Source organism: Pristiophorus japonicus, chromosome 14, assembly GCF_044704955.1.
Source record: "Pristiophorus japonicus isolate sPriJap1 chromosome 14, sPriJap1.hap1, whole genome shotgun sequence".
Classification (NCBI taxonomy): Eukaryota; Metazoa; Chordata; class Chondrichthyes; family Pristiophoridae; genus Pristiophorus; species Pristiophorus japonicus.
In genome coordinates, this window is record NC_091990.1 from 12329727 (window position 1) to 12357219 (window position 27493).

Genomic DNA, 27493 nt, shown 5'->3' on the forward strand with positions numbered 1-27493 from the left:
GTCGAAGCATTTGCTGACATTATCCACTGTCCTGCCGCCAGGAATATGGCCGTTATTTTAACAAAATCGTTGCACGTTTCTTTCCGCTTCAGAAATCAATGCTTTCCCGCTGGTCGTGCCGAGGAAGAATGGGAGTGCGGAGCTACCCATTCGCTTTCTCCTGGATGCTGAGAAAGTCGAGAGGAAACAACTGCTGAGCAATTATCTGATTGAGATTTCCGTGCCCGACTGCAACGGGGTAGAATTTGTCAATGCAGCCAGGTGAGTGCAGTCTCTTCAACTACTTGGAAAGTGTGCAGCTCATGGCTGTGTTATGGTCATCAACCCTGACTCTCTGCAGGCCCGATCCGGACCTTGGTGTTATCATCACCATCATCATAGGCAGTCCCTCGGAATCGAGGAAGACTTACTTCCACTCTAAAAGTGGGTTCTCAGGTGATTGAACAGTCCGATACGGGAATTACAGGTGGGGCAGACTGAGTTCAAGACAGGTGTTGGAGGAAAGGGTGGGTGGGGAGTCTGGTTTGCCGCATGCTCCTTCCGCTGCCTGCGCTTGTTTTCGGCGTCAAGACTCGAGGTGCTCAGCGTCCTCCCGGATGCTCCCTCCACTTAGGGCGGTCTTTGGCCAGGGACTCCCAGGTGTCGGTGGGAATGTTGCACTTTATCAGGGGGCTTTGAGGGTGTCCTTGTAACGTTTCCTCTGCCCACCTGGGGCTCGCTTGCCATGTAGGAGTTCCGAGTAGAGCGCTTGCTTTGGGAGTTTTGTGTCGGGCATGCGGACAATGTGGCCCGCCCAACGGAGCTGGTTGAGTGTGGTCAGTGCTGGTCAGTTAGTGTGCCTGTTGATCGGCTGAGTGCAATGGAACAACGAGGCATGGGTTACGCCTACCGAACGTTCCAGCTGACACAAACTGCACAGAATGCTTTAGAGTGAGGAACTAAAAACGCAAGAGAGTGAAAGGTAAAAAGATAATTAACCCCTGTAATGTATTTGCTTCATGGGTTCTTTGCTTAAGAATTCATAGCAACACATTGCTATTAAGAACGAGTTGGTTTATTAGAAAAAGGTTCAACAATGACACAACACATTACCAGTTCACCCACCAGGCTCACAACCACCTGCCTCATCGTGGATCCCCTGAACCCAACTGACTGGGATTTTATTGAGTCTTGTGAACATCATGTAACTGGCTAAGCCACTCCCAACTCAACAGCCCAACCAACCTGTGAGCATAGGTGCATACATTACAACGCCCACCCACAGATTCTGCTTTCTTTCTAAACTCAAGTCCATTATAGAAACATAGAAAATAGGTGCAGGAGTAGGCCATTCGGCCCATCGAGCCTGCACCACCATTCAATAAGATCATGGCTGGTCATTCCCTCAGTACCCCTTTCCTGCTTTCTCTCCATACCCCTTGATCCCTTTAGCTGTAAGGGCCATATCTAACTCCCTCTTGAATATATCCAATGAACTGGCATCAACAACTCTCTGCGGTAGGGAATTCCACAGGTTAACAACTCTCTGAGTGAAGAGGTTTCTCCTCATCTCAGTTCTAAATGGCCTACCCCCTTATCCTGTGTCCCCTAGTTCTGGACTTTCCCATCATCGGGAACATTCTTCCCGCATCTAACCTGTCCAATCCCGTCAGAATCTTATACGTTTCTATGAGATCCCCTCTCATCCTTCTAAACTCCAATGTATAAAGACCCAGTTGATCCAGTCTCTCCCCATATGTCAGTCCCGCCATCCCGGGAATCAGTCTGGTGAACCTTCGCTGCACTCCCTCAATAGCAAGAACATCCTTCCTCAGATTAGGAGACCAAAACTGAACACAATATTCCAGGTGAGACCTCACCAAGGCCCTGTACAACTGCAGTAAGACCTCTCTGCTCCTATACTCAAATCCCCTAGCTATGAAGGCCAACATACCATTTGCCTTCTTCACCGCCTGCTGTACCTGCACGCCAACTTTCAATGACTGATGTACCATGACACCCAGATCTCGTTGCACCTCCCCCTTTCCTAATCTGCCGCAGTTCAAATAATATTCTGCCTTCCTGTTTTTGCCCCCAGTGTGGATAACCTCACATTTATCCACATTATACTGCATCTGCCATGCATTTGCCCACTCACCTAACCTGTCCAAGTCATCTTGCAGCCTTTTAGCATCCTCCTCACAGCTCACACCACCACCCAGTTTAGTGTCATCTGCAAACTTGGAGATATTACACTCAATTCCTTCATCTAAATCATTAATGTATATTGTAAAGAGCTGGGATCCCAGCATCGAGCCCTGCGGCACCCCACTACTCACTGCCTGCCATTCTGAAAAGGACCCGTTTATCCCGACCCTCTGCTTCCTGTCTGCCAACCAGTTCTCTATCCATGTCAGTATATTACCCCCAATACCATGTGCTTTGATTTTGCACACCAATCTCTTGTGTGGGACCTTGTCAAAAGCCTTGTGAAAGTCCAAATACACCACATCCACTGGTTCTCCCTTGTCCACTCTACCAGTTACATCCTCAAAAAATTCCAGAAGATTTGTCAAGCATGATTTCCCTTTTATAAATTCACACTGACTTGGACCAATCCTGTCACTGCTTTCCAAATGCGCTGCTATTTCATCTTTAATAATTGATTCCAACATTTTCCCCACTACTGATGTCAGGCTAACCGGTCTATAATTACCCATTTTCTCTCTCCCTCCTTTTTTAAAATTTGCAAGTTACGGCAATTTTAATACCTGGGGCTTGATTCAATCTACTGGTAAATTTGGTTCAACGCAAGACTCTACTTTTTCCTCTTGTGGCAAAAAAAAAAGCTAACCCTAGAAGTTACAGTGGCACATTGACAGGCAAGAGATATGGTGAGGCAGAACTTCCACAAACTGCTTTACTCCCGCCATGTGCTCGGCGGGACGGGGACAGGTTCATCACCATATCCGGGTAGGGCACCTATGCTTGTAACAGCGGGACAAGGGTCCCCAGCCCACGGAGGATGTGCAATCTCTGTGGCAACGACACAGACTGGTGAGACCTCCACGTTAAAGCAACAACTTGCATTGCTCTCGCTTTACCGTAGTGAAACATCGCAAGGCACTTCAGGCATTCACCAACAAAGGTTTTAAATACAGTTCCAAAGAGAACAGAATTCCAAGTTTTAATAAACAACAACAACTTGTATTTATATAGCGCCTTTTAATGTAGATAAATGTCCCAAGGTGCTTCACAGGAGTGTTAAAAAAAAAAAAAAATTTGACACCGAGCCACATAAGGAGATATTAGGGCAGGTGACCAAAAGCTGGGTCAAAGAGGTAGGTTTTAAGGAGCGCCTTAAAGCAAGAAAGAGAGGTAGAGAGGTTTTTGGAGGGAAGTCCAGAGCTTTGGCCTCAGCAGCTGAAGGCACGGCCACCAATGGTGGAACGTTACAATCAGGGATGCTCGAGGGCAGAATTAGAGGAGCGCAGACATCTCGGGAGCTTGTGGAGTACAAAGATTCAAGCTTGTCTTAGCTCAATCAAGGAAACCACGTAGCAGGAAAGTGAAAGATTGTGGATGATGAGCAGATTGATTAATTCCCGAGCCACTATCAACTAGTCCAGCGCCCCCCCTTCCAGAGAGCGGAGGCAAAGTATGATTTCTGACAAATTGAAAACCTGGGTCTAGTGACTAACAGTGGGATATTAAAAATAAAAAATCTGATTACTCTTGGTATTAGTATCACAACCCTCCAAATGCAGGTTCCAAATGAGTTCATTTGCTCAGTGAACAATTAGTAGATTTTACAGCATCACACCAGTCCAACTCTTTAGGCCAGGTCACAAAGTCATCATCATCATAGGCAGTCCCTCGGAATCGAGGAAGACTTGCTTCCACTCCCTCCCAAAGTGAGTTCTTTGGTGACTGAACAGTCCAATATGAGAGCCACAGACCCTGTCACAGGTGGGACAGACATTTGTCGAGGGAAGGGGACGGTGGGCTGGTTTGCCGCGCGCTCCTTCCACTGCCTGCACCTGACCTCTCTGCGTTGAGATTCGAAGAGCTCAACGCCCTCCCGGATACACTTTTTCCACCTCGGGCGGTCTTCGGCCAGGGTCTCCCAGGTGTCAGTGGTGATGTTGCACTTTATCAGGGAGGCTTTGAGGGTGTCCTTGTAACGTTTCCGCTGCCCAACTTGGCTCGTTTACCATGAAAGATACTAGAATGGCCTGCTCTTATTTCATGCTCGTTGTTCTTATGCAGTGAGTGAAAAATCCTAAATCATGTGCCTCATCTTGTAATCGAAGCAATTTTCACCAAGGCTCGATCCTTCAAAGGGGAAAAGTAGAATTGTAAGTAAATGGCGTTCTGTTTTCTGTGCAGGTTACACATAAATCCTCTGCCCGATGACCTTAACTTGGTTCAGGATTATTTCCAGCTGGTTAACCATCAGTACAAACTGTGGCAGGAGAACACGATCAAGGGAAGAAGCAGCAGGAATGAGGAGGAATTTGCTTTCCTCTCGAACCTATCTATTATGGAAGACAAATGTTTGACTCGTGGCTGCCGATATTTTTGCTCAAAGTTTACGAAACCATTCTGTCACATGTGTCACAATGCCCTCCAAAGGAAAGAGGTGTCCTCAGGGGCCAATTGCAAGCAAAGTGGCAACCAAGCATCTGATGGACATCTGAAGGAGCTCCACTCAGAAGGCACAGCAACCTTTGGATTGCAAGACATCAGGAATATTCAATCAACTCCAGCACCACCGTCATCATCATCATTGGCTCACACTTCCTTCTTCAGTGAAACCAACGCCCTGAAGTGCAAAGCCCCTCAATGTCCATTCACTGGAAGCATGGCACAGAATGGACTTTGCCCAAGCTGCTACAACCACTTTGGACACATTCCAGAGGGAGGCAGAAGTTCTGACCCAAGCTTCCCAAAGTCTCCGGGCGAATTAGAGGAGGAAAGGATGGATTTGTGGGGAGAGAGGTGCAGCAAATGTAAGCAAGAAATACGGAAATTCAATGGCTTGTGTTTCTCTTGCTTGAAGCAGATGGATTCTCCTGCCCAGTCACATGCCACGGCGGGGCGTATTCCTTCAGAGTCACCGCAAGTTGCATTGACCAACATTGGCAGTCATGGAGCAGTGATTGGCCAAGACCAAAGGCAGCAGTCCAATCAGATCAGAGACACTGGAAAATGCATCAATCCAAACTGTCAGTACTTTGGGACTGAAGAGCAGTATGGATTCTGTACCACATGTTTCTTCAAATATGTGGAAGACGTTGGTAAGCAGTTTACTACCTTATTATATTCTAAACTTGCTTTTTGTAAATCATGCTTTCAGAAATCATTTACTCAATGGCTGAAGTTATTCAAGTATTTGCCAATGAAAAGAAGCAGTGCACCTCGGATAATTGCTTTCCCTCCGCCGACGTTGCAGCAACTGAAGTTCCTCCCTGCTCACAGCTACTCACAAATCTGCCTACAAGTATTTGTGGGATCATTGGCCTGCAAACTCACTGAACTGCCTATTTCCACCTCCGTAACATCGCCCGACTCCGCCCCACCCGCTGCTCAAGCCCTCATCCATAACTTTGTTACCTCTAGTCTTGACTACTCCAACGCACTCCTGGCTGACCTCCCACATTCTACCCTACGTAAACTCGAGGTGATCCAAATCTTTGCTGCCGTGTCCTAACTCGCAACAAGTCCCACTCACACCTCTCTGCTCGCTGACCTACATTGGCTCCCGGCCCGGCAACGCCTCGCTTTTAAAATTCACATCTTGGTTTTCAAATCCTCTCATGGTCTCACCCCATCCTATCCCTGTAACCTCCTCTAGTGCCCCCCCCCCCCGCCCCCCCTCAACTGCCCTGAGATATCGGCACTCCTCCAATTCTGGCCTCTTGAGCACCCCCGATTTTAATCACACCACCATTGGCGGCCGTGCCTTCAGCTGCCTGGGCCCTAAGCTCTGGAATTCCCTCCCTAAATCTCTCCACCTCTCCTCCTTCAAGATGTTTCTTAAAACCTAGCTCTTTGACAACATTTTTGGTCAACTGTCCTAATATCTCCTTATGTGGCTCGGCATCAAATTTTGTTTGATAACGCTCCTGTGAAGCGCCTTGGGGTGTACTACAACATTAAAGGCGCTATATAAATGCAAGTTGTTGTTGTCGTTTATCTTATTACCTGTGGGAGTTTTTGGATAGAGTGCATGAGCATTTTAAATAATGTTTTATTTCTTTCATTGGAATGAGTTCCAAAAACGTTGATGAATTGAAGTGAAAAGAATCTGAATGAAGAGTTAATTCCTCCTCCCGTATTCTCGATTAACTGAGATATGTAAATGAGCATCTATCTACTACAGTAATAGTATTCTCCAGCAGAAAGGAGTAGTCATTTTGAGTTAATAATATGAAAAGCAAATTTGATTGAAAGTTTCAGATGCTGGAAGCCGGGTCTGTTGGAATGTGGATATCACAGTGGATATGGTACGAGTTGGGAAAACAAGTCAAAGAATGAAATTAGATATACTTTTTTTTTTTAAATGAGTATACGATATATAGAATCATAGAATAGTACAGCAAATCCCACTCCCCCGCTCTTTCCCCATATCCGGCAAGTTTGCTCCTTCAAATATTTATCCAATTCCCTTTTGAAGGCTGTTACTGAATCTGTATCCACCGCCCTATCAGGCAACGCATTCCAAATCCTAACCACTTGCTGCGTAAAAAAGTTTCTCCTCATGTCGTCTCTGGTCCTTTTGCCAATCACCTTCAATCTGGGCCCTCTTGCTATCGACCGTTCAGCCACTGGAAACAGTTTCTCTTTACTTACTCTATCCGAACCCTTCATGATTTTAAACACCTCCATCAAATCTCCTCTTAACTTCTCTGCTCCAACGAGAACAACCCCAGCTTCTCCAGTCTCTCCACGTAACTGTAATGCATATGGAGAGAGAGAGAGAAAGAGAGAGAAATTAAGAAAGAACAGGCTTGCATTTGCAGAGCGCCTTTCAGGATGTCCCAAAGCGTTTCACAGCTGAAGTACTTTTGAAGTGTAGTCACTGTTGTAATGTAGGGAAACTTGGGCTAAATCAACACAATGCAATACATGGTAGGTCTAAGTTATGCACAGAAGGAAAAACAAGCAGGAGCTGATGTATGATCTGATATTGAAAGCCACTGTAGCAAAGGGAGTTCCAATTGAGACAGAACATGAAATGGATAGATTGAACGGTATCTGAGAAAGAAATCAATAATCTAGATGGTAGAAGATTGGGTGAAGTCATCATTTCATCATTTTCAATGGAAGCAGAGGCAAAAATAATTTCCCGTTGAATATATTTAGCATTTGTGATCAGGCAGAATTAAGAAAGGGCTTCGAATGGCATCTGTCGTTAGTTAGCCTTGCCCCCGGTAGCCATCAGCTCAAACTGAGGACCCAGAAAGAGGGAGAAATAAAGGGGGTGAAATCAGGTAGAGAAGGAGAAGTAAAGAGAGGGAAAGAAATACTGGATTGAGAGAGAGAGAGCGCGAGAGAGAGAGAAAAGAAACAGAAAGGAAATCTCCCTGAAAAATTCTCTCTCCACACTTACATAAGAACGTAAGAACATAAGAAATAGGAGCAGGTGTAGGCCATTTGGCTGCTCCGCCATTCAATAAGATCATGGCTGATCTGATCTTGGCCTCAGCTCCACTTCCCCGCCCGCTCCCCATAACCTTCGACTCCCTTATCATTCAAAAATCTGTCACTCTCCACCTTAAATATATTCAATGGCCCAGCCTCCACAGCTCTCTGAGGTAGAGAATTCCACAGATTCACGATCCTCTGCAATAGTTAATTTTCAGTGCCAGAGAGGTTGATTGGCAGTAATTAACAATTACCACATCGTTAATAGATATTTAAACTACTAATTACTACCCCTAATTCAGAAGAATGCAGAAGAAACTTCTTTACCCAGAGAGTGGTGAGAATGTGGAACTCGCTGCCACAGGGAGTGGTTGAAGTGAATAGTATCGATGCATTTAAGGGGAGGCTGGACAAGCATATGGGGGAGAAGGGAATAGAGGGTTGTGCTGATAGATTTAGATGAGGAAAGACGGGAGGAGGCTCGAGTTGGGCCAAATGGCCTGTTTCTGTGCCGTATATCCTATGTAATCATGCGTAAATATCTGAGATGGGTTTAGTTTGTACCTACCAACAAATGCAGCAGTGTCCTGACATTGAGTGCATATCAATGGTGAGCTAGTTGCGAAATGCTATTTCGGCGAAGCTAACGGCAACAGCAACTTTTGGATATTTGAGTTTATCAGCGCTCTGCCCCTCACCTGTGGTTGCTGTACCATTTACACATTAGTAACGGTAAGTGCCATTAGCCACACCATTAATGTGACAGCAAATTCTGACTCAATGTTTGTTTGTGGGCAACACAGTGCAGCTTTTAGTTAAATGTAACACAACTTTTCTATGTGTTACAGATCCCTGTGAAATCTATATATAGCCTTCCTGCTGTCTAGACCACTGAGGATTTTAGTTTCTTTTGTTTTTAAAGAAAGACTTGCGTTTGAATAGCGACTTTCATGGCCACCGGACGTGCCAAAGCACTTTAAAGCCAAATAAGTACTTTTGAAGTGTAGTCACTGGTGTAATCTAGGAAACGCAGCAGCCAATTTACGCACAGCGAATCTGCTTTAGTCGAATAAGGTGTGAATATTGACTACGGCAACTCCCATGCTCTTCTTCAAAATAGTGCCATGGGATATTATATGCCCACCTGAGAGAGCATAATGTCACATCCGAAAGACGGCACCTCCAACAGTGCAGCAGTCCCTCAGCGCTGCACTGGAGCATCAGCTTAGAATTTTGTGCTCAAGTCTCTGGAGTGGGACTTGAACCCACAACCTCCTGACTCAGAGGTGTGGGTGCTATCTTCTTCTTCTTCTTAGGAAGTCCCTCGGAGTCGAGGATGACTTGCTTCCACACTAATAATATGAGTTCTCATGTGACTGAAGAGTCCGATGCGGGACCTACAGTCTCTGTCACGGGGAGGGGGGCAGACAGTGGTTGGGGGGGATGGGTGGGTGGGGACGCGGGTTGCCGTGCGCTCCTTCTGCTGTTTGCGTTTGGCTTCCGCGTGCTCCCGGCAAAGAGACTCGAGATGTTCGACGCCTTCCCGGAGGCTTCTCCTCCATTTTGAGCAGTCTTGGGCCAGAGATTCTCAGGTGTCGGTGGGAATGTTGCACTTTTCCAAGGAGGCTTTGAGGGTGCTACCAACAATTGTAATCAAATATGAATCATAAATGTTTTGGTCACCTCTTTCCAAATGATAAATAATGGAAAAAAAAAACCTCCTGGGCAATAATGCAAAGCAGAATAATCCTGGCTTTAACCTAATCTTCAAAATGTGTCCGATGTATCTGCAGTTTCTGGCATACAATAGATGTAGCCCCAGCACAAGCCAGCTCAAAATGCAGACATTTGCTGGGTAATTTTGCATAAAATCCCAGATGGAAGAGGCTGCAGAGAATGCAAGTACCACACTGCCATGGTATATGTTCCTTTGAGGATGATCTCTTGTCAAAACATTGCAACAAATTTGTACGAGACTGTACCATATATAGGGGTGCTTTTCCAATTGGGTCTCTGATTGGCTGATAGTTGTGCACCCACCCAAACGTTAGTCTGCCGACTCCACCCGATTCTGTGCAGCCAGCAGTTTATATGTTGTGCCATCACCGAGCTTTCAGGCATGGCGAGGGTGGGGGAAAGAGAAGACGAAAATCACATGGAAATTTCCCATTGCACCTTATAAGCAGCCCTGAAGCTTATGAGGAGCGATGGGTAAATTTAAAGGCCACTTAAAGGGATAAACAGTATTGGTAACAATTGCAAAGGCTGCTAATATTTTTAATTTATATTTCAGCTTTTGCAAAAGTTATGATGAAGAGAAGAAGTGTCATTGTTTGTCTTATAATACTCCTGCGAAGAGCCTTGGAACATTTTACTGCATTAAAGGCGCTATATAAATACAAGTTGTTGTTTGAGTAACAAAGATACAGGGTATATGGCAAAACTCCGTGACTGCTACAGTGAATGTGGAAGCAGGAACTGTATTTTTGGATAGTTGATAGAACAGCCCAGCACTTCAATCCCCTGTTTGATGGTTGGTGAACTGGAGATGGGGGGGAACAAAGGCGATGGGAAGAAGGGTGGCCCGACTTTCCGTTTCATGGCGCCCTTTGCCAGGCTTGGAAAGAAGCAGAGGAAGATGACGTGAGGATGCAGCTGTTCGCCGTGCATGCTGGGCGCAGGTGTTGTTGCTATAGATGATGCAGCTTGGCACCTGCGGACACAGACGGTGCAGCCAGTTACACACAGACGTTGCTAGATATGCGTCTGCCTGTAAATGTGGGTGGAAGGGTAGCAGCGGGTGGGCAGAGTCTGACTCCGGTGCAGTCGCACGTGATTGGTATCGCTCCGTTGCTCCTCCTCCTCCTTCTCTACAGAACATAAAAGGGGAAATCAAAATTTCTGCCAACCATTGTAATGTATTTACTTCATGGGTTCTTTGCTATTAAGAACTAGTTGGTTTATTAGCAAAAGGTTTTAACAATCACATTACACATTACCAGTTCATCTACTAGGCTCACAACCACCTGCCTCATCCTGGATTACCCAAACCTAACTGGCTGGGGTTTTATTGAGTCTTGTGAACATCAAGTAACTGGCTAAGCCAATCCCAACAGCTCTACAACTATTTTGTTGTAAACTAATAATCAAGTGCCCCCTGATTAAAGAGGGGGGCACACTCCAAAAACTTTAAGTGCCCCCTTGTTTTTTTTTGGGGGGGGGCACTAAAACTGACACAATAAACAAATTTAATTTTGGACATTAAATCAAATCAAAATTTGGTTGCCGGGGGTGATAATGCTCAACAGCTCTACAAACCTGTGAGCATACGTTACAACCATCTCAAATGTTTCAATCGTGTGTAAGATATTGTCAGGCTCAAGACATTTCACCTAGCTGCTGCAAGAAACAAACACCTTCATGAACTTTCTATGCCTGCAGTATTAGATTGGATGTAGATTATGTGTAAACTCTTCTACCACACGTGGTTAACTTGTGTCAGTACAGAACATGCTTGAAGTTGACATCACTAAAATTTTCAAAGTTGTTGCTCATTATACGCAGGTGGGCACATGCACAAGAAAATCTCAGAGCGCATGCCCCATTTCCCAGCCAATCCAGTTATCTAGCATCTCTTGGCTCGCGGTCTCCATCTGAAGGTTTGATCGTCCAGTTCCCCAGTTATACTGCGACACTAACACTGCTGCGAATCAGGGATTTCCTCTCTCTGAATGGGGGGGGGGGGGAGAAGCAAGAGTTTGACACACACACGTACTCGAGGAGTTTCAGTGCAGCCACTAAAAGTGATAGAAATTTCAATCACTGAAATGAGAGAATGGAGGAGCACATCTTTAGTCACTAGAAGTAAAACAAGCAGCCTAGATTTATAAACTACTTAAACTGACACAGAAAGAAAAGGACAGAGAATGATAAAAGTAAAGGATTCTACCACAACAAAAACTACAACAGCTTGCATTTATATAGCGCCTGTAACAAAGTGAAACGTCTCAAGGCGCTTCACAGGAGTATTATGAGATAAAAATTTGACATCGAGCCGCATAAGTAGAAATGACCAAAGAGGTAAGTTTTAAGAAGTGTCTTGAAGGAGGAAAGTGAGGTCGAGAGGCGGAGAGGTTTAGGCAGGGAGTTCCAGAGCTTGGGGCCTAGGCAACAGAAGGCACGGCCACCGATGGTGGAGCAATTTATAATCAGGGATGCTCAAGAGAGCAGAATTAGAGGAGCGCAGACATCTCGTGGTGTTGTGGAGCTGGAGGAGATTACAGAGATAGAGAAATTGGAATATAGAATAAAATATCAATTACTTCTGCTGAAGAAAGATGTTTTAAGGCAAGTGTCTATTATTAAGGATGTGGGGATAGGGTACTGAGAAAACAATAAGATTGGGCAGAGTCAACATGGATTTATGAAAGGGAAATCATGTTTGACAAATCTGTTAGAGTTTTTTGAGGTTGTAACTAGCAGATTAGATAAGGGGGAACCAGTGGATATGATATATTTGGATTTTCAGAAGGCATTCAATAAGGTGGCACACAAGAGGCTATTAAACACAATTAGGGCTCGTGGGATTGAGGGTAATATACTAGCATGGATTAAGGATTGGTTAACGGACAGAAAACAGAGAGTAGGAATAAAAGGGTCATTTTTGGGTTGGCAGGCTGTAATTAGTGGAGTACTGCAAAGATTGGTGCTTGGGCCTCAGCTATTCACAATATATATCAGTGATTTGGATGAGGTAATATATCCAAGTTTGCTGATGATACAAAGTTACGTGAGAATGTAAGTTGTGAGGAGGATGCAAAGAGCCTTTAAGGAGATATAGATAGGCTACGTGAATGGGCACGAACATGGAATATAATGTGGAGAAATGTGAAGTTATCCACTTCGGTAGGAAAAATAGAAAAGCAGAGTATTTTTTAAATGGTGAGGGAAATGTTGGTGTTCAGAGGGACCTTGTGCACGAATCACTGAAGGTTAACATGCAGGTACAGCAAGCAATTAAGAAAGCAAATGGTATGTTGGCCTTTATTATAAGAGGATTTGAGTATATGAGTAACGACGCCTTGCTGCAATTATATCGGGCCCTGGTGAGACCACACCTGGAGTATTGTGTACAGTTTTGGTCTCCTTACCTAAGGAAGGATATACTTGCCATAGAGAAGTGCAACAAGGGTTCACCAGACTGATTCCTGGGATGGGGGATTGTCCTATGAGGAGAGATTGAGTAGACTAGGCCTATATTCTCTAGAGGTCAGAAGAATGAGAGGTGATCTAATTGAAACATACAAAATTCTTACACGGCTTGACAGGATAGATGCAGGGAGGATGTTTCCCCTGGCTGGGGAGTCTAGAACCAGGGGTCACTGTCTCCGAATAAGGGGTCAGCCATTTAGGACTGAGATGTGGAGACATTTTTTCACTCAGAGGGTGGTGAATCTTTGGAATTCTCTACCCCAGAGGCCTGTGGATGCTCAGTCGTTTAATATATTCAAGACAGAGATCGATAGATTTGTGGATATTAAGGGAATCAAGGGATATGGGAATAGTGCAGGGAAGTGGAGTTGAGGTAGATGAGCCATGAATGGTGGAGCAGGCTCGAGGGGCCGAAAGGCGCTAACAGGGGCGGCAGAAGACCGAAAATCCAGCCCATTGTCTTTTGTATGAGACGTTAAACCGGGGCCCCATCCTCCTGTGCAAGCGGATGTAAAAGATGTCATGACACTATTGGAAGAAAGGCAGCGGCTTCTCCCAGTGCCCTGTTCAAAATTGCTCCCTATAAACAAATTAACTGGCCATTCATCTCATTTGCTCTTGGTATAAGTTTGCTGTACATAAATTGGCTACTATACCTACCTACATATCAACAGTGACTACATTTCAAAAATAAATTCATTGGGTGCATTGGCTGATCTCCTGAGGACGTGAAAGGCGCTATATAAAGCAAAGTTATTTTCTTTCTTACATAAAATGATATTTGGACAAAACAATAATAATTCATGCAATTGATAATCAGTTTTTCTTACTTTTACCTCTACATAAACAGTCTGGTTAGGAATAACTTTGTAATGGTATATTTAAAATTGTAATCTCTGGGTGATAAACATAATAAATTTAAACCATGTCACCTACATATAAGTACAAGTAGCCATTCGTGAATCTTATGTTTTGTGTGCATGTATTTATAAGACATTTGCAATTACGGGATACAACGGACATGATCTTTACGGCGCGACCACTGCAAGAGAAATGCAGGGAACAGCGCTAACCTTTGACCTTACAAAGCTAAACAAATATCATGCGAATGGGAGGAAAACTTTAGATATTAAAATGGAGATGCATAAAAGTTAGGTTTGGCATGGTCTTGTGTGCCAGTGACTCTCACCATGCCCGTATGAGGGATGTGTGAACCTGGGCTCACTCAGACAAAACCAAACTGATTCGAACCGAAACCTCGCCTAATCAGAGTGCTCTTCCCAACTCTAACCAAATAGGAATAAGGTGTCTCACTCGAGTGCTAAGAAGCCAGGAATAAGGAAAGGTCTCATTTTGTTCAATCGCTACCTTCCAACTAAATTTTCTTTTGTATTTTTAAGGGAAGGGTTATGCTCCCTGTGCTGTGTCCTTTGTGCACTTCCATCTCCAAACCCAATTACATTTTGTAAAGAAACACTGATTTATTAACATTCATGTACGCTGTTGTATTTTTGGGAATTTCTGTGGCATTTCTTGACTGTTTTGTGGGTAAACTAGAGGTGATCCAAAACCCTGCTCCCTATCTCTCTCATCTCCTCCAACCCCACAACACCCCCCCCCCCCCCCAAAAGAGATATCTGCGCTCCTCTAATTCTGCCCTCTTGAGCATCCCTGATTATAAATCGCTCAACCATCGGTGGCCGTGCCTTCTGGTGCCTAGGCCCCAAGCTCTGGAATTCCCTGCCTAAACCTCTCCGCCTCTCTTTCCTCCTTCAAGACGCTCCTTAAAACCTACCTCTTTGACCAAGTTTTTGGTCACCTGCCCTAATTTCTACTTATGCGGCTCGGTGTCAAACTTGTTGTCTCACAATACTCCTGTGAAGCATCTTGGGACGTTTCACTATGTTAAAGGCGCTATATAAACACAAGTTGTTGTTGCTGTTGTTGTTGTTGTAAGATTGATGGAGAGACTTATAATTTTTTCCCCCAGGAGCGTCGTCTCAACAAGATCCAAATGGACAGCACAGGGACCGCTCTCCCCCTCCACCCCACGGGCAGCTTGCTCAGATTTCATCCCGTCTCAGAAACATGTCAGTCTGTTGCAGTGCCGGCTGCAACATGCTTGCCAATCCGGTGTACAGCGGATATTGTGAAAAGTGCTATGTGTATGCACAGAGTAAGCACACGCCGAGATCCAAGTCTGCCAGTGAAGGTCCAGAAGATCAGCATGTTCCGGTGAGCCAAGCTTGCTTTTTAATGGGAAAAATGTCATTGGTAGATGGATGGAATATATCCCACCCGTAACATTTTCAGTTAATCATCACGTGCATCACCTCTCGGAACAAGAATTTTGATGGGCAAATCTTGTGTACATCTGTTATTGCAGTTACTTCTTCATTTAATTTAGTTCCTAATTTTCTGTTTCTCCTTTTCTGATGCAGCACAGGAGAGAGTGTTTTTATCATAATTATATTAGCTTAAAATATACACAATACCGATACAGAACAAGCCCCACCAATCAACCAGCTTATTTCAATCCTTACCTTGTGCTGGGGGACAGTTCCATGGGCTTTAAGAGTATGAGATGTCATGTCTGTTGGGCACACAAACAGTGTATTAGTAGTTCCTCCTCCTCTGGTTCACAACAACTTGTTCAGAGTAAGCACGAGGCTTCGTAGCGGAGAATACAGAACAGACTTTATTGATACACAGTAAAGGTGATTGGCCTAACTGTACAGAGAGTGGCTTTTTCCCGGCTTTTATATCTTTCAAGCACTCTGCCGTGCTGTTGAAAACCATAATCTTTATATACCATATTTTAACTTCTTCAAAGGAAACTGGGTCAAAATAATGGAACTTCCTCTCTAACAGCACTGTGGGAGTACCTTCACCACACGGACTGCAGCGGTTCAAGAAGGCGGCTCACCACCACCTTCTCAAGGGGCAATTAGGGATGGGCAATAAATGCCGGCCTTGCCAGCGACGCCCACATCCCGGAACAAATTTTTTTGAAAGTCATAGATAAGACTGCATGACGTATCCATTCCCAAACCTTTGAAAACAGACACTTCATGTAAACAGTTGTAGTTTGTTTGTAGATCAGACCTACTTCCCCTAAACAAGGCTTCCTCAAATGGATTTGCTACCCCCGTTTTAACACTCGAAAACTAAAGTTACATTTTATTACTAACACTTACTTCCTCACAGAAGTACTTTACATAGAAACAAGCCGTGCATCCTCTTTACCTCACTTCAAAGTCATCCCCTGTTTATATTGGAACGCATGTGCTTTAACACACAAAGTTCGACTGTTAACCCTTACCTCCCCAAGATGTCCAACATACATCTCTCCAGGATGTCCAGCACAGAGGCACTAGCCAAGGCCTCGACTCAATAGTCCTCCTGATCAGAAACAACGTGGTTCAAATCTGTTCCTATAACTTGCAATTAAAGCATGTGGAAAACTAAATCGATATTTAACCAAATCAAATAATCATTGCACAATTCCAGCAACTGGATTATAATGTAGAATACATTTTGAAAGTAAGTATAAGATGGATTAGAACAGCCATAACATTCCCACTGTGGGTGAACGGGAGCTTGCAGACTACACAAAGGTGGCTTGCAACTTTCCACAGAAGCATCATTCAGGGAATTTCTGCTGGAATTTTTTTTGTGGGAAAGCATTTCATTAATGGAACAAGAAAGAATGACTAGCGAGAAAAATTAATACAAAAGTATAGCATGTAACTGTTTCTATCCCTGTCCAATTTATTTAACGTAATAACATCTTAATTGCAGATATACATAGGCAGAGTGTTCGTTTAGTATAAAGTTCTTTCAGGTATATTGCCTGTAGGAAATGGTACATCAGCTCCCCAATATTTTCCCCAGTAAAAGCCCAATTGCATAAGTTTGACTACAATGCAATCCAGCTGTCTTTCGTTGATGGTTTTATAGTTCTATGTTCCCACTCCGAACTGGAGTGTTGAACGGCTTGGCAATTGTAGCACCACATTGCCTTCAAAAACAATTAATTCACACGGAATTTGTTACTTATTGTTAATCAGTGTCAGTGGGAATGTGAGGGCTACAGCAGGCTCTTGGGGGGGGAATCAGCTTGCTCCTGAATGTTAGCCAATAAACACTGCTAGAAATGCAGCTGTGATCAATGGGAAAAGACAGGATCAGAACAGGGTCAAACAGCCCACACAGAACTCACCATCCAGGCTCGCTCATCATGTGACCACTTGGGGGCGGTGTCATGTATTTCACCATCTTGCAATGACAATAGTTATGTAACTGTAACTCATGCACACTGTACCTGTACCCTTGAAATGCACACCCTGACCACAGGGGGTGAGCTTGCGGGAGACACTCCTCACCTGGGTTTCCAGGTATAAAAGGGGAGGTCCCACCCAGGATCAGCACTCCTTAGTCCTGGGAATAAAGTGAAGGTCACAGAGTGACCGTGTCTGATATATACATGCCTCGTGTGAGTTTGTAACAAGGTGCAGAGACACTATATTTGGCGACGAGAAACAGGAATCACCGAACCACGAGGATGGCCACCAGTGGCACAGAGGAATCTGATGAGGGGTCTGCAATGCAGGATGAGCCCTGGGGAACAACCATGGATGCTGAAGTTCAGCGGGTTCGTGTGGCTGACGTCCACAGCTCATACACTAAAACGCCACCGATGATGATGAAAGTCATACTGAATGGCATCCCGGTGCACATGGAGCTGGATACGGGAGCTAGCCAGTCACTCATGAGCGCCCAATAATTTGAGAGACTATGGGCACACAGAGCGAGCAGGCCCAAACTGGAACGCATTGAGACACAGCTACGTACGTACACCAAAAGAGATCATCCCAGTGCTGGGCAGTGCAAATTTGGTGGTAACGCATAATGGATTACAGAACCGGCTGCCACTCTGGATTGTTCCGGGAAATGGCCCCGTGCTTTTGGGGAGGTGTTGGCTAGCTGAGATGAATTGGAAATGGGGGGATGTGCACGCCATTTCATCCGTGGAGCGAAGTTCATGCTCGCAGGTATTGCAAAAATTCGAGTCACTCTTTCAACCTGGTGTCGGAACGTTCAAGGGCACTAAAGTAGTGATACGCATCACTCCGGACGCCAGACCAGTGCACCACAAAGCCAGAGCGGTGCCGTACGTGATGCGTGAGAAAATTGAAAGTGAACTGGACAGGCTGCTTAGAGAGGGCATAATTTCGGCCGTTGAATTCAGCGACTGGGCAAGTCTCATCGTTCCCGTCCTCAAAGCAGATGGCTCGGTTAGGATTTGTGGCGACTACAAAGCCACCATCAACCGAGTGTCGCTGCAAGACCAATACCCGCTGCCGAGAGTGGAGGATCTCTTTGCCACGCGAGCAGGTGGAAAGCTGTTCACGAAGTTGGACCTCACTTCGGCCTACATGACTCAGGAACTGGCGGAAGATTCCAAGCTTCTGACCACCATCACGACGCACAAAGGATTATTTGTCTACAACAGGTGCCCATTTGGCATCCGTTCAGCAACAGCTATCTTTCAGCGAAACATGGAAAGCTTGCTCAATTCCATCCCTGGAACGGTCGTATTCCAAGACGACATCCCTATAACGGGTCGAGACACCAAGGAACACCTCCACAACCTGGAGGAGGTCTACGCTGATTGGATCAGGTAGGCTTGCGGCTGAAAAAGGCCAAGTGCATGTTTTTGGCCCCAGAGGTCGAGTTTTTGGGCAGGAGGGTTGCCGCAGACGGGATCCGGCCCACTGAATCAAAAACGGAGGCGATTCGCCGGGCGCCCAGGCCCGGCAACACGTCGGCGTTGCGATCATTCCTGGGACTTTTGAACTATTTTGGGAACTTTCTGCCGAACTTAAGCACATTGTTGGAGCCGTTACACATGCTCCTGCGTAAAGGTTGTGAATGGTTTTGGAGGGATTGTCAAGAACGGGCTTTCAATAAGGCGAGGAACCTGCTGTGTTCCAACAAACTGTTGATTTTGTATGACCCTTGTAAACAACTGGTCTTAACATGCGATGCGTCATCCTACGGGGTTGGGTGTGTGTTGCAGCAGGGTAACGATGACGGCCGACTCCAACCGGTGGCTTACGCCTCCAGGTCGCTCTCCCAGGCAGAGCATGGATACGGCATGGTTGAAAAGGAAGCACTCACTTGTGTGTACAGTGTGAAAACGATGCACCAGTATCTTTTTGGTAGACAGTTCGAGCTAGAGACGGACCACAAGCCGTTAACATCCGTGTTGTCCGACAGCAAGGCTGTCAACGCCAATGCGTCAGCTCGCATACAGTGATGGGCCCTCACGCTGGCTGCGTATGACTACACCATACGGCACCGGCCAGGCACCGAAAATTGCGCTGATGCACTCAGCAGGCTCCCACTGGCCACCACCGAGGGGGCGTCGGAGCAGAGCGCCGAGATGGTCATGGCCGTTGAGGCTTTTGACACTGCGGGCTCCCCCATCACAGCCTGACAGAACAAACTCTGGACCAACAGGGACCCCCTCCTATCCATGATAAAGAAATGTGTCCTGACTGGGAATTGGGCGCCCGCACACAGGGCGTGCCCCGAGGAAGTCAGACCGTTTCAGAGACGGATGGATGAACTCTCCATCCAAGCCAACTGCCTGCTATGGGGCAGCCGGGTAGCCATGCCCCAGAAAGGAAGGGAAGCGTTCATCAGGGAACTCCACAGCGAGCACCCTGGCATCGTGTTAATGAAGGCCGTTGCCCGGTCATATGTATGGTGGCCGGGGATTGACTCAGACCTGGAACACTGGGTTCGCAGGTGCACGATGTGTGCCCAGCTGGGCAAAGCCCCCAGGGAGGCCCCACTCAGCCCGTGGCCCTGGCCCACCAGACCATGGTCACATATTCACGTAGACTATGCGGGCCCGTTCATGGGGAAAATGTTCCTGATCGTTGTCGATGCATACTCGAAGTAGATCAAGTGCATCATATTGAACTCGTGCATGACATCTATCACTGTGGAGAGTCTGCGTACGGTTTTCGCGACCCACGGCTTGCCGGACATCCTGGTCAGCGACAATGGCCCATGTTTTACCAGCCATGAATTCCAGGCGTTTATGTCGGGCAGTGGGATCAAGCACGTCCGGACAGCGGCGTTCAAGTCGGCTTCCAATGGTCAGGCGGAACGGGCGGTCCAAGTCATAAAGCAGGGCATGCTACGTATCCAAGGATCCTCCCTTCAGTACCGCCTATCGCGCCTCCTGCTGGCCTACAGGTCCCGGCCGCACTCGCTCACAGGAGTCCCGCCAGCGGAACTCCTCATGAAACGCATGCTCAAGATGTGGCTGTCCCTCATTCACCCAGTCCTGGTAGACATTGTTGAGGACAAGCGCCACTCCCAAACCGAGCTCCATGATCGAGGCTCAAGGGGGAGGTGTATAGAAATAGATAACCCGGTATTTGTTCTTAACCATGCTTTGAGACCCAAGTGGCTTGAGGGCACCGTAATTGGCAAAGAAGGAAATAGAGTCATGGTGGTCAGACTCAACAATGGGCAGATATGCCGCAAACACTTGGACCAAGTAAGGACAAGGTTCAGGATAGACACGAAGGAACCGGAAGAAGAGCATGATGAGATAGCACCCACATCACTGCCAGCGTACGAGCAACAAAGACAGCCCTCAGCATGCACAGTCCCTGCGGCCAGCCCGGACAGGCCGGAATCACCTCAAGTGACAGAGACGCGTGCTGAGGCTCAGCCACCAGAGCCACAACTGCGGCGCTCCACGAGAGAGCGTCGACCACCCGACAGAGTTAACCTCTGAAACTAAAAGACTTAAAGGGGGGGGGTGATGTCATGTATTTCACCATCTTGCAATGACAATAGTTATGTAACTGTAACTCATGCACACTGTACCTTACCCTTGAAATGCACACCCTGACCACAGGGGGTGAGCTTGCGGGAGACACTCCTCACCTGGGTTTCCAGGTATAAAAGGGGAGGTCCCACCCAGGGTCAACACTCTTTGGTCCTGGGAATAAAGTGAAGGTCACAGAGTGACCGTGTCTGATATATACATGCCTCGTGTAACAAGGTGCAGAGACACTACAGGAGGTGCCAGAGAGCCACTGCCTGTACCTCAGAGACACTACAGGAGGTGCCAGAGAGCCACTGCCTGTACCCCAGAGACACTACAGGAGGTGCCAGAGAGCCACTGCCTGTACCCCAGAATGAGTCAGAAACCTTCAGGAGAGGAGGAATATTTATTCATTCTTGGGATGTGGGCGTCACAGGCATGGCTGGCATTGCCCATCCACAGGCCATTTCAGAGGGCGGTTAAAACTCAACCACATTGGTGTGGGTCTGGAGTCTCATATAGGCCAGACTGGGTAAGGCTGACATGTTTTCTTCCCTAAAGGACATCAATGAACCAATTGGTTTTTTTTATGACAATCTGATTGCTTCTTTTTCACTTTTTTAATAAATTGATACCAGCTTTTTATTTCCAGATTGTCTTTAACTGAATAGTAGGATTTGAACTCGTGCTCTCTGGATTTTTAGTCCAGGCCTCTAGATTACTAGTCCAGTAACATAACTACGATACTTTAAAAAATGTATCCGCCAGCATTTATTGCCCATCCCTAATTGTTCTTGAGAAGGTGGTGGTGAGCTGCCTTCTTGAATACAACTGAGTGTCTCACTGGGCCATTTCAGAGGGCAGTTAAGAGTCAACCACATTGCTGTGGGTCTGGAGTCACACATAGGCCCAGACCGGGTAAGGACGGCAGATTTCCTTCCCTAAAGGACAGTAGTGAACCAGATGGGTTTTTACACAACCCGGTAGTTTCATGGTCCCGATTACTGATACCAGCTTTTTATTCCAGCTTTTTTTGTTTTGTTAATTGAATTTAAATTCCCCAGCTGCCATGGTGGGATTTGAACTGTGGTCTCTTGATTATTAGTCCACGTTCTGGATTACTGGTCCAGTAACATAACCACTATGCTACATTAGTGCAGAATACAACTATGGAGCGTTATTTAGCAGTGTGAGAAGGTTGTACTACTAATATTTCCACCTCCTTTGCCACATGTCGCCTAAAGGGCATTAAGAGGACCAAAATAAGACAGTTTGCATGGCCTGTCAGATGACCGCGTGTAACATGATGTAATACAAAATACCATGACTGAAAAAGCAGCTCCAGAATTTCAGTCCGAACAGAAAAAGCAAAACTTACCACCCAAAATGTAATCCTGTACTTTATGCTTGATTGCAATCTGCCAAAGCAATGAGAGCTCACCACAAGATGTACAAAAGTGTGTCCATTGACCTTTAAAATGGATTTGGCTGAATAAAACCGTTGTCATTTCAGAGCCGCATGTTGCCGAGATGTCACAATTATAACCCACCGAGCAACCAGAGCTTGTCTGAACGAGCTACGAACGAGCACTTTGGGTTGGAGTTGAGGAAGAGCGGAAACAACAGCAGTGGTCACTTGCAAGCTTCGCAGTCTCACACTTTATCGTCATCGGATCAGCTCAGTCCCGAACCGAAGAGAAATCTTTGCAGAGCTCAGGGCTGTGAGCACTTCGGGAATGCAAAATGTGATGGATACTGTAACGCTTGTTTCACTGTCTCACAGATGCTCAGGAAATAGATGTGTGTGGGCTAGAGAAAGGGGAGAGGGCAGCCCGACCTGGTTACAGCACGGAAGGAGGCCATTCGGCACGTCGAGCCTGTGCCGGCTCTCTGCAAGAGTACTTCAGCTCATCCAGCTCCCGCGCCCTTTCCCCGTAGCCCTACTTTTCCTTCAGATACTTATCCAACTCCCTTTTGAAAGCCGTGATTGAGTCTGCCTCCATCACCCTTTCAGGCCGTGCATTCCAGATCCTAACCACTCGCTGCGTAAAAAAGTTTTTCCTCAAGTCGTCTTTGGTTCTTTTGCCAATCACCTTAAATCTGGGTCCTCTGGTTGTGCCAAAGGGAACAGTTTCTCTCTCTCTACTCTGTCTCGAACATTCATGATTTTGAACACCTCTATCAAATCTCCTCTCAATCTTCTCTGCTCTAAGGAGAACAACCCCAAATTCTTCAGTCTATCCTTAATGTATCTCAATGTTTTAATTAGGTAATTATTATATTTATAGCAAACCGCAAAACAGAGTGATATGGCCTTGTCTTAGCACAGAAAAGCATAGCGTTCTACAGTATTAAGTAGAAATGAAATACAACACAACAGAATTTCAAGGAAAATTTCAACCCAGGTCGGGGCTTATATTTTTGTTGTTTATGGGCTTTTGCTAAATTTAGACTAATTGTAGTTTGAGTTGATACGATCACCCACACACCTATGCCAGTTTTTATCTGCTATCCATGTACTTGGCCCCACACTGAACATTGAGCTACAGACACCCTCCAGAACCTTCCTGCCATTCATATGTAAACTTTGGCTGTGCATATCAGCAAGTTGTTGTACTCCTGTCCTTGCTCAATGCCCACACATGCACTTTCACAGGACTCACTGGAGCACCATCAGGAGTGAGAATCCTGGCCAATTCTCCCACCCTAACTTGGGCACTGAGACCATTTGTGGGACCCTGTCCAGTACCAGCTAATTCAGCATAGTCCAGGGATTGAACCTTGAACCTTTCTGATCTATATACCTCAGGTTCTCACTGGATGAAGTTTCAGTGCATATTGACAACTCAGTGGCTCAGTGAGTAGCACTCTCGCCTCTGAGTCAGAAGGTTGTGGGTTCAAGCCCCACTCCAGTGACTTAAGCACATAAGTCTAGGCTGACACTCCAGTGCAGTGCTGAGGGAGTGCTGCATCGTCGGAGGTGTGCCGTCTTTTGGCTGAAACGTTAAAACGAGGCCCTGTCTGCTCTCTCAGCCGAACGTAAAAGATCCCATGGCACTATTTCGAAGAGGAGCAGGGAGTTATCCCTGGTGTCCTGGCCAATATTTATCCTTCAACCAACATCACGAAAACAGATTATCTGGTCATTATCACATTGTTGTTTGTGGGAGCTTGCTGTGTGTAAATTGGCTGCTGCGTTTCCTGCATTACAACAGTGACTACAAAAAATATTTCATTGGCTGTAAAGCACTTTGGGACTTCCGCTGGTCGTGAAGGGTGCTATATAAATGCAAGTCTTTCTTTCTAATGTAAATATACTGTGCATTCCATTGTTGCTAAAATAGAACTTAGAAAGACAGCAAAAGCCAAAAAATAAGTCAAATGCTTCAACAGAAATTCAACTAACATTCCTTGAAGTTAGTCATATTACAACAAGGCTTCTGCTTGCACAATATTAATGCAATGCATTTCTTCCCTCTAATAATAGCGTGCACAGTGCTAGAGGCTAGCTTACCCTCTGGTTTGTGTGTCCCTCTCCCTGTGGGAAATCACCTCACCCTCAGGCAGTCTTTTCCTGGCAACTTGTGTTGACCGTGATCCCATGATGTGATGACTCATTGGCATGATCCTCTCTCCGACCAATACCAGAAAACACCACCACCAAAACTCCTTGCACCTTTGCGTTGTGGTGCATTAACAATAAGGATGCAGTGCTTCCCCATCTAAAATGGAGCAAATTGTTTACAACCATGCAAATTACAGGCACAAAATTCTAGTAGACTAAAAGGAAGAGAGGAACATTCTTTTTTTTTTTAATTGGCAAGTGCCTCAGTTTAGGTTGTAAACTTTTCAGAAACCATAACCATGCAGTCAAAAACAGGAATTAAATATTACCTGCCTGTAAATTTGTAATGATTAAATGGTTAATGCTCACGTGCATTAAGTGGCATCTTCCTAACCACAGAGAATATATGGCACAGAAACAGGCCATTCAGCCCAACCAGTCCATGCTGATGTTTATGCTCCGCTCAAGCCTCCTCCCATCTTTCCTCATCTAACTCTATCAGCGTAACCACATTACAACAGTGACTACACTTCCAATGTTCTTCATTGGCTGAAAGGCACTTTGAGATGTCCAGTGGTCGTGAAAGGCACTATATAAATGCAAGTCTTTCTTCATAACTCTCTATTCCCTTCTCCCGCATATGCTCATCTCCCCCTCATATGCTTAGCGATAATCACAATAAATAACAAGTGTACTAAGGCATCAAAATAAATCAAACTAGACTTCTTTACATTGTAGACTCCTTTTACAAAATAAAAGGGTGAAAACATTTCCTCTCAAATCCCATCTAAACCTTCTACCAATTACTTTAAATCAATGCCCCCTGGTTGTTGACCCCTCTGCTAAGGAAAACAGGTTCTTTCTATCCAGGCCCAATCGGGTCTCCCCTCAGACTTAGGTTGTGATGAAATTGCCCAGTGCTCTGGTCAGACTTTTGAGTACGGTGTCCCGCTCTGGCCATTGAGAAACAAGGGGAGCTGTTCAAGCACTTGGACTTCGAGCAGAGAAGACAAACGAGGCTGATCCTTAATGTAAAGGCAATCTGAATGATGAGCAAAGAAGAAAGAATAGGATTTTGAGCCTGCAGCAGAGAGGTGGTCCTATAGGAGTATACAAGATAGTTAAGGGTATGGGAAATTAAATCATAGGAGTAGAACAAGGGGACGCAGGTTCAAAGGAGTAAACGGTAAATTTGAAACTTATAGCAGGAAAATCTTCACATGGAGGGGATTTCCAAATAGAGCAGTGGAGGCAAAAACACAACTGGTTCACGAAACAATGAAGCTACTTCAATGGGGTGACCTTTTGGATGGTTAACATAAGATGGATGGAATGGCCTTCGTTATCTGTAATTATCTTGTGATCTTGTTTACCATTACACCAGGAACAAGGATGTCTTACTACAGTGATACAGGGCCTTGGTGAGACCGCACCTGGAGTATTGTGTGCAGTTTTGGTCTCCTTACCTAAGAAAGGATATACTTGCCATAGACGGAATGCAGCGAAGGTTCACCAGACTGATTCCTGGGATGGCAGGACTGTCGTATGAGGAGAGATTGGGTCGACTAGGCCTGTATTCACTAGAGTTTAGAAGAATGAGAGGGGATCTCATTGAAACGTATAAAATTCTGACTGGGTTGGATAGACTGGATGCGGGGAGGATGTGTCCCCCTGGCTGGGAAGTCTACAACAAGGGGTCACAGTCTCAGGATACGGGGTAGGAAATTTAGGACCGAGATGGGGAGAAATGTTTTCACTTAGAGGATGATGAACCTGTGGAATTCTCTACCACAGAGGGCTGTGGAGGCCGAGTCACTGAATATATTTAAGAGGGAGATAGATACAAAAGGCATCAAGGGGTATGAGGAAAAAGCGGGAATATGGTTTTGAGATAGCCATGATCACATTGAATGGTGGTGCAGACTCGAAGGGCCGAATGGCCTACTGCTGCTCCTATTTTCTATGTTTCTAAATGTTGTTTCATTCAGCTAAGGTGAGCAATGCCAGTGCTGTGGAATAGCACACCTTTCAATTCTATTGCCAACACTCACAGATCAGGTAGAACTCTTCAATTCTACGCGGCCCCAAGCCCAGCAGGCCCTCCGCTATATGTGTGAATTTTCTCGTTTCCCAGACGAGCCACCCATACGGCCGGCGAGTGAGATTACCAGTTTGTGTTGGATTACGAACAGTTTTGTGCTGTACGTCTGTGCCTATGAAGAACTGGACTCAGGTTAGCAAACCCCAATTCACACAGGATCCTTTGAGCAATCAGAAAGACAACCCTTTTTTCCCATCACTGTGTGGATTGGATGCACGCCCAGGTTACTCGGGGGAAACCCTGTGTTGCCACTTCCTACACTGTAAAAAAAAAACTGATCAGAGAGGATGAGTCAACATTAGTTTAACCAAAGTCATCAAAGCTGCACCTGACCATATTACGTGCAGACTTTGTGGCCTGCTCTTTATATTGTTCCTTTTAGTTTTTATAGATAATTGAGCAGGGGATAATCTACAATCCCATCAACCTTTCATGCATTTCTATAAAACATAAGAATTTAATAACCATTTAGAGGGAAATTGGTTCATCGCAAGAACCCTATTTCTATAGTAACAATTTTACAGAATATCCTTTCTTTCAATCTTTGATGTCCTCACTCTGTACACACTGCAGCTCAGAAGCTCATGAATAATGAATCTTATCTGATTGGCCTTTTTGTAAAGTTTTTCCATTTGAGGTTCTTTGGCCCTCGCAGCTAATGTCTTTGTAGCACATAGCACCTCCTAGTGTCAATCCTGGACACATGACGGGACGTGCTCCTGCACCAGTTCAGTTGAAGGGCACAAGTTGATTAGGAGAGATTTTAAGTCCTTGTCAACTGGCAGCCATTGTTCTTAACTGTTTTGCTGGAGTGCCAACACTCAGGTGCTCAGCTGCAACACAGGTACAGCACAGGTGTGGGCGGTGGTGAGAGAAGAGAACGGTTCTACCTCAGTCTGTAAAACGGGAATGTTGTTAAACTGAGGAGGGGAGCAGAAGTTTTTCATTCTCAAGTTCATGTGTTGAAAAGATGGGACACAAATAAAGTAAAGCAAATCCATTTGATTATTTCCAAGGCACAAACTTCTTCAACAATCTTCAAATTGGAGCATTCCCATCTTCAGACCTTTACTCAAGATAGTTATTTATTTCTTAATTGTGATTGAAGTGTAATAGAATCATTTCTTTACTC

General features: G+C 45.6%; 1 protein-coding gene across 5 annotated transcripts in view; it reads left to right on the forward strand.

Annotated features, from left to right (window-relative positions):
- Positions 1 to 27493, forward strand: part of LOC139279718 (tumor necrosis factor alpha-induced protein 3-like) — a 106408-nt gene that overhangs the window by 35307 nt on the left and 43608 nt on the right. For 3 of the 5 annotated variants that reach the window (XM_070898881.1, XM_070898880.1, XM_070898883.1), the window contains 4 exons: positions 93 to 261; positions 4369 to 5279; positions 14831 to 15075; positions 22209 to 27361. In XM_070898881.1, the coding sequence (XP_070754982.1) occupies positions 93 to 261; positions 4369 to 5279; positions 14831 to 15075; positions 22209 to 22493 (1610 nt within the window). In that variant the 3' untranslated portion in view covers positions 22494 to 27361. Of the gene's footprint in view, positions 1 to 92; positions 262 to 4368; positions 5280 to 14830; positions 15076 to 22208; positions 27362 to 27493 lie in introns of those variants that run through there. The other 2 variants (XR_011596513.1, XM_070898882.1) reach the window with 2 other exon arrangements.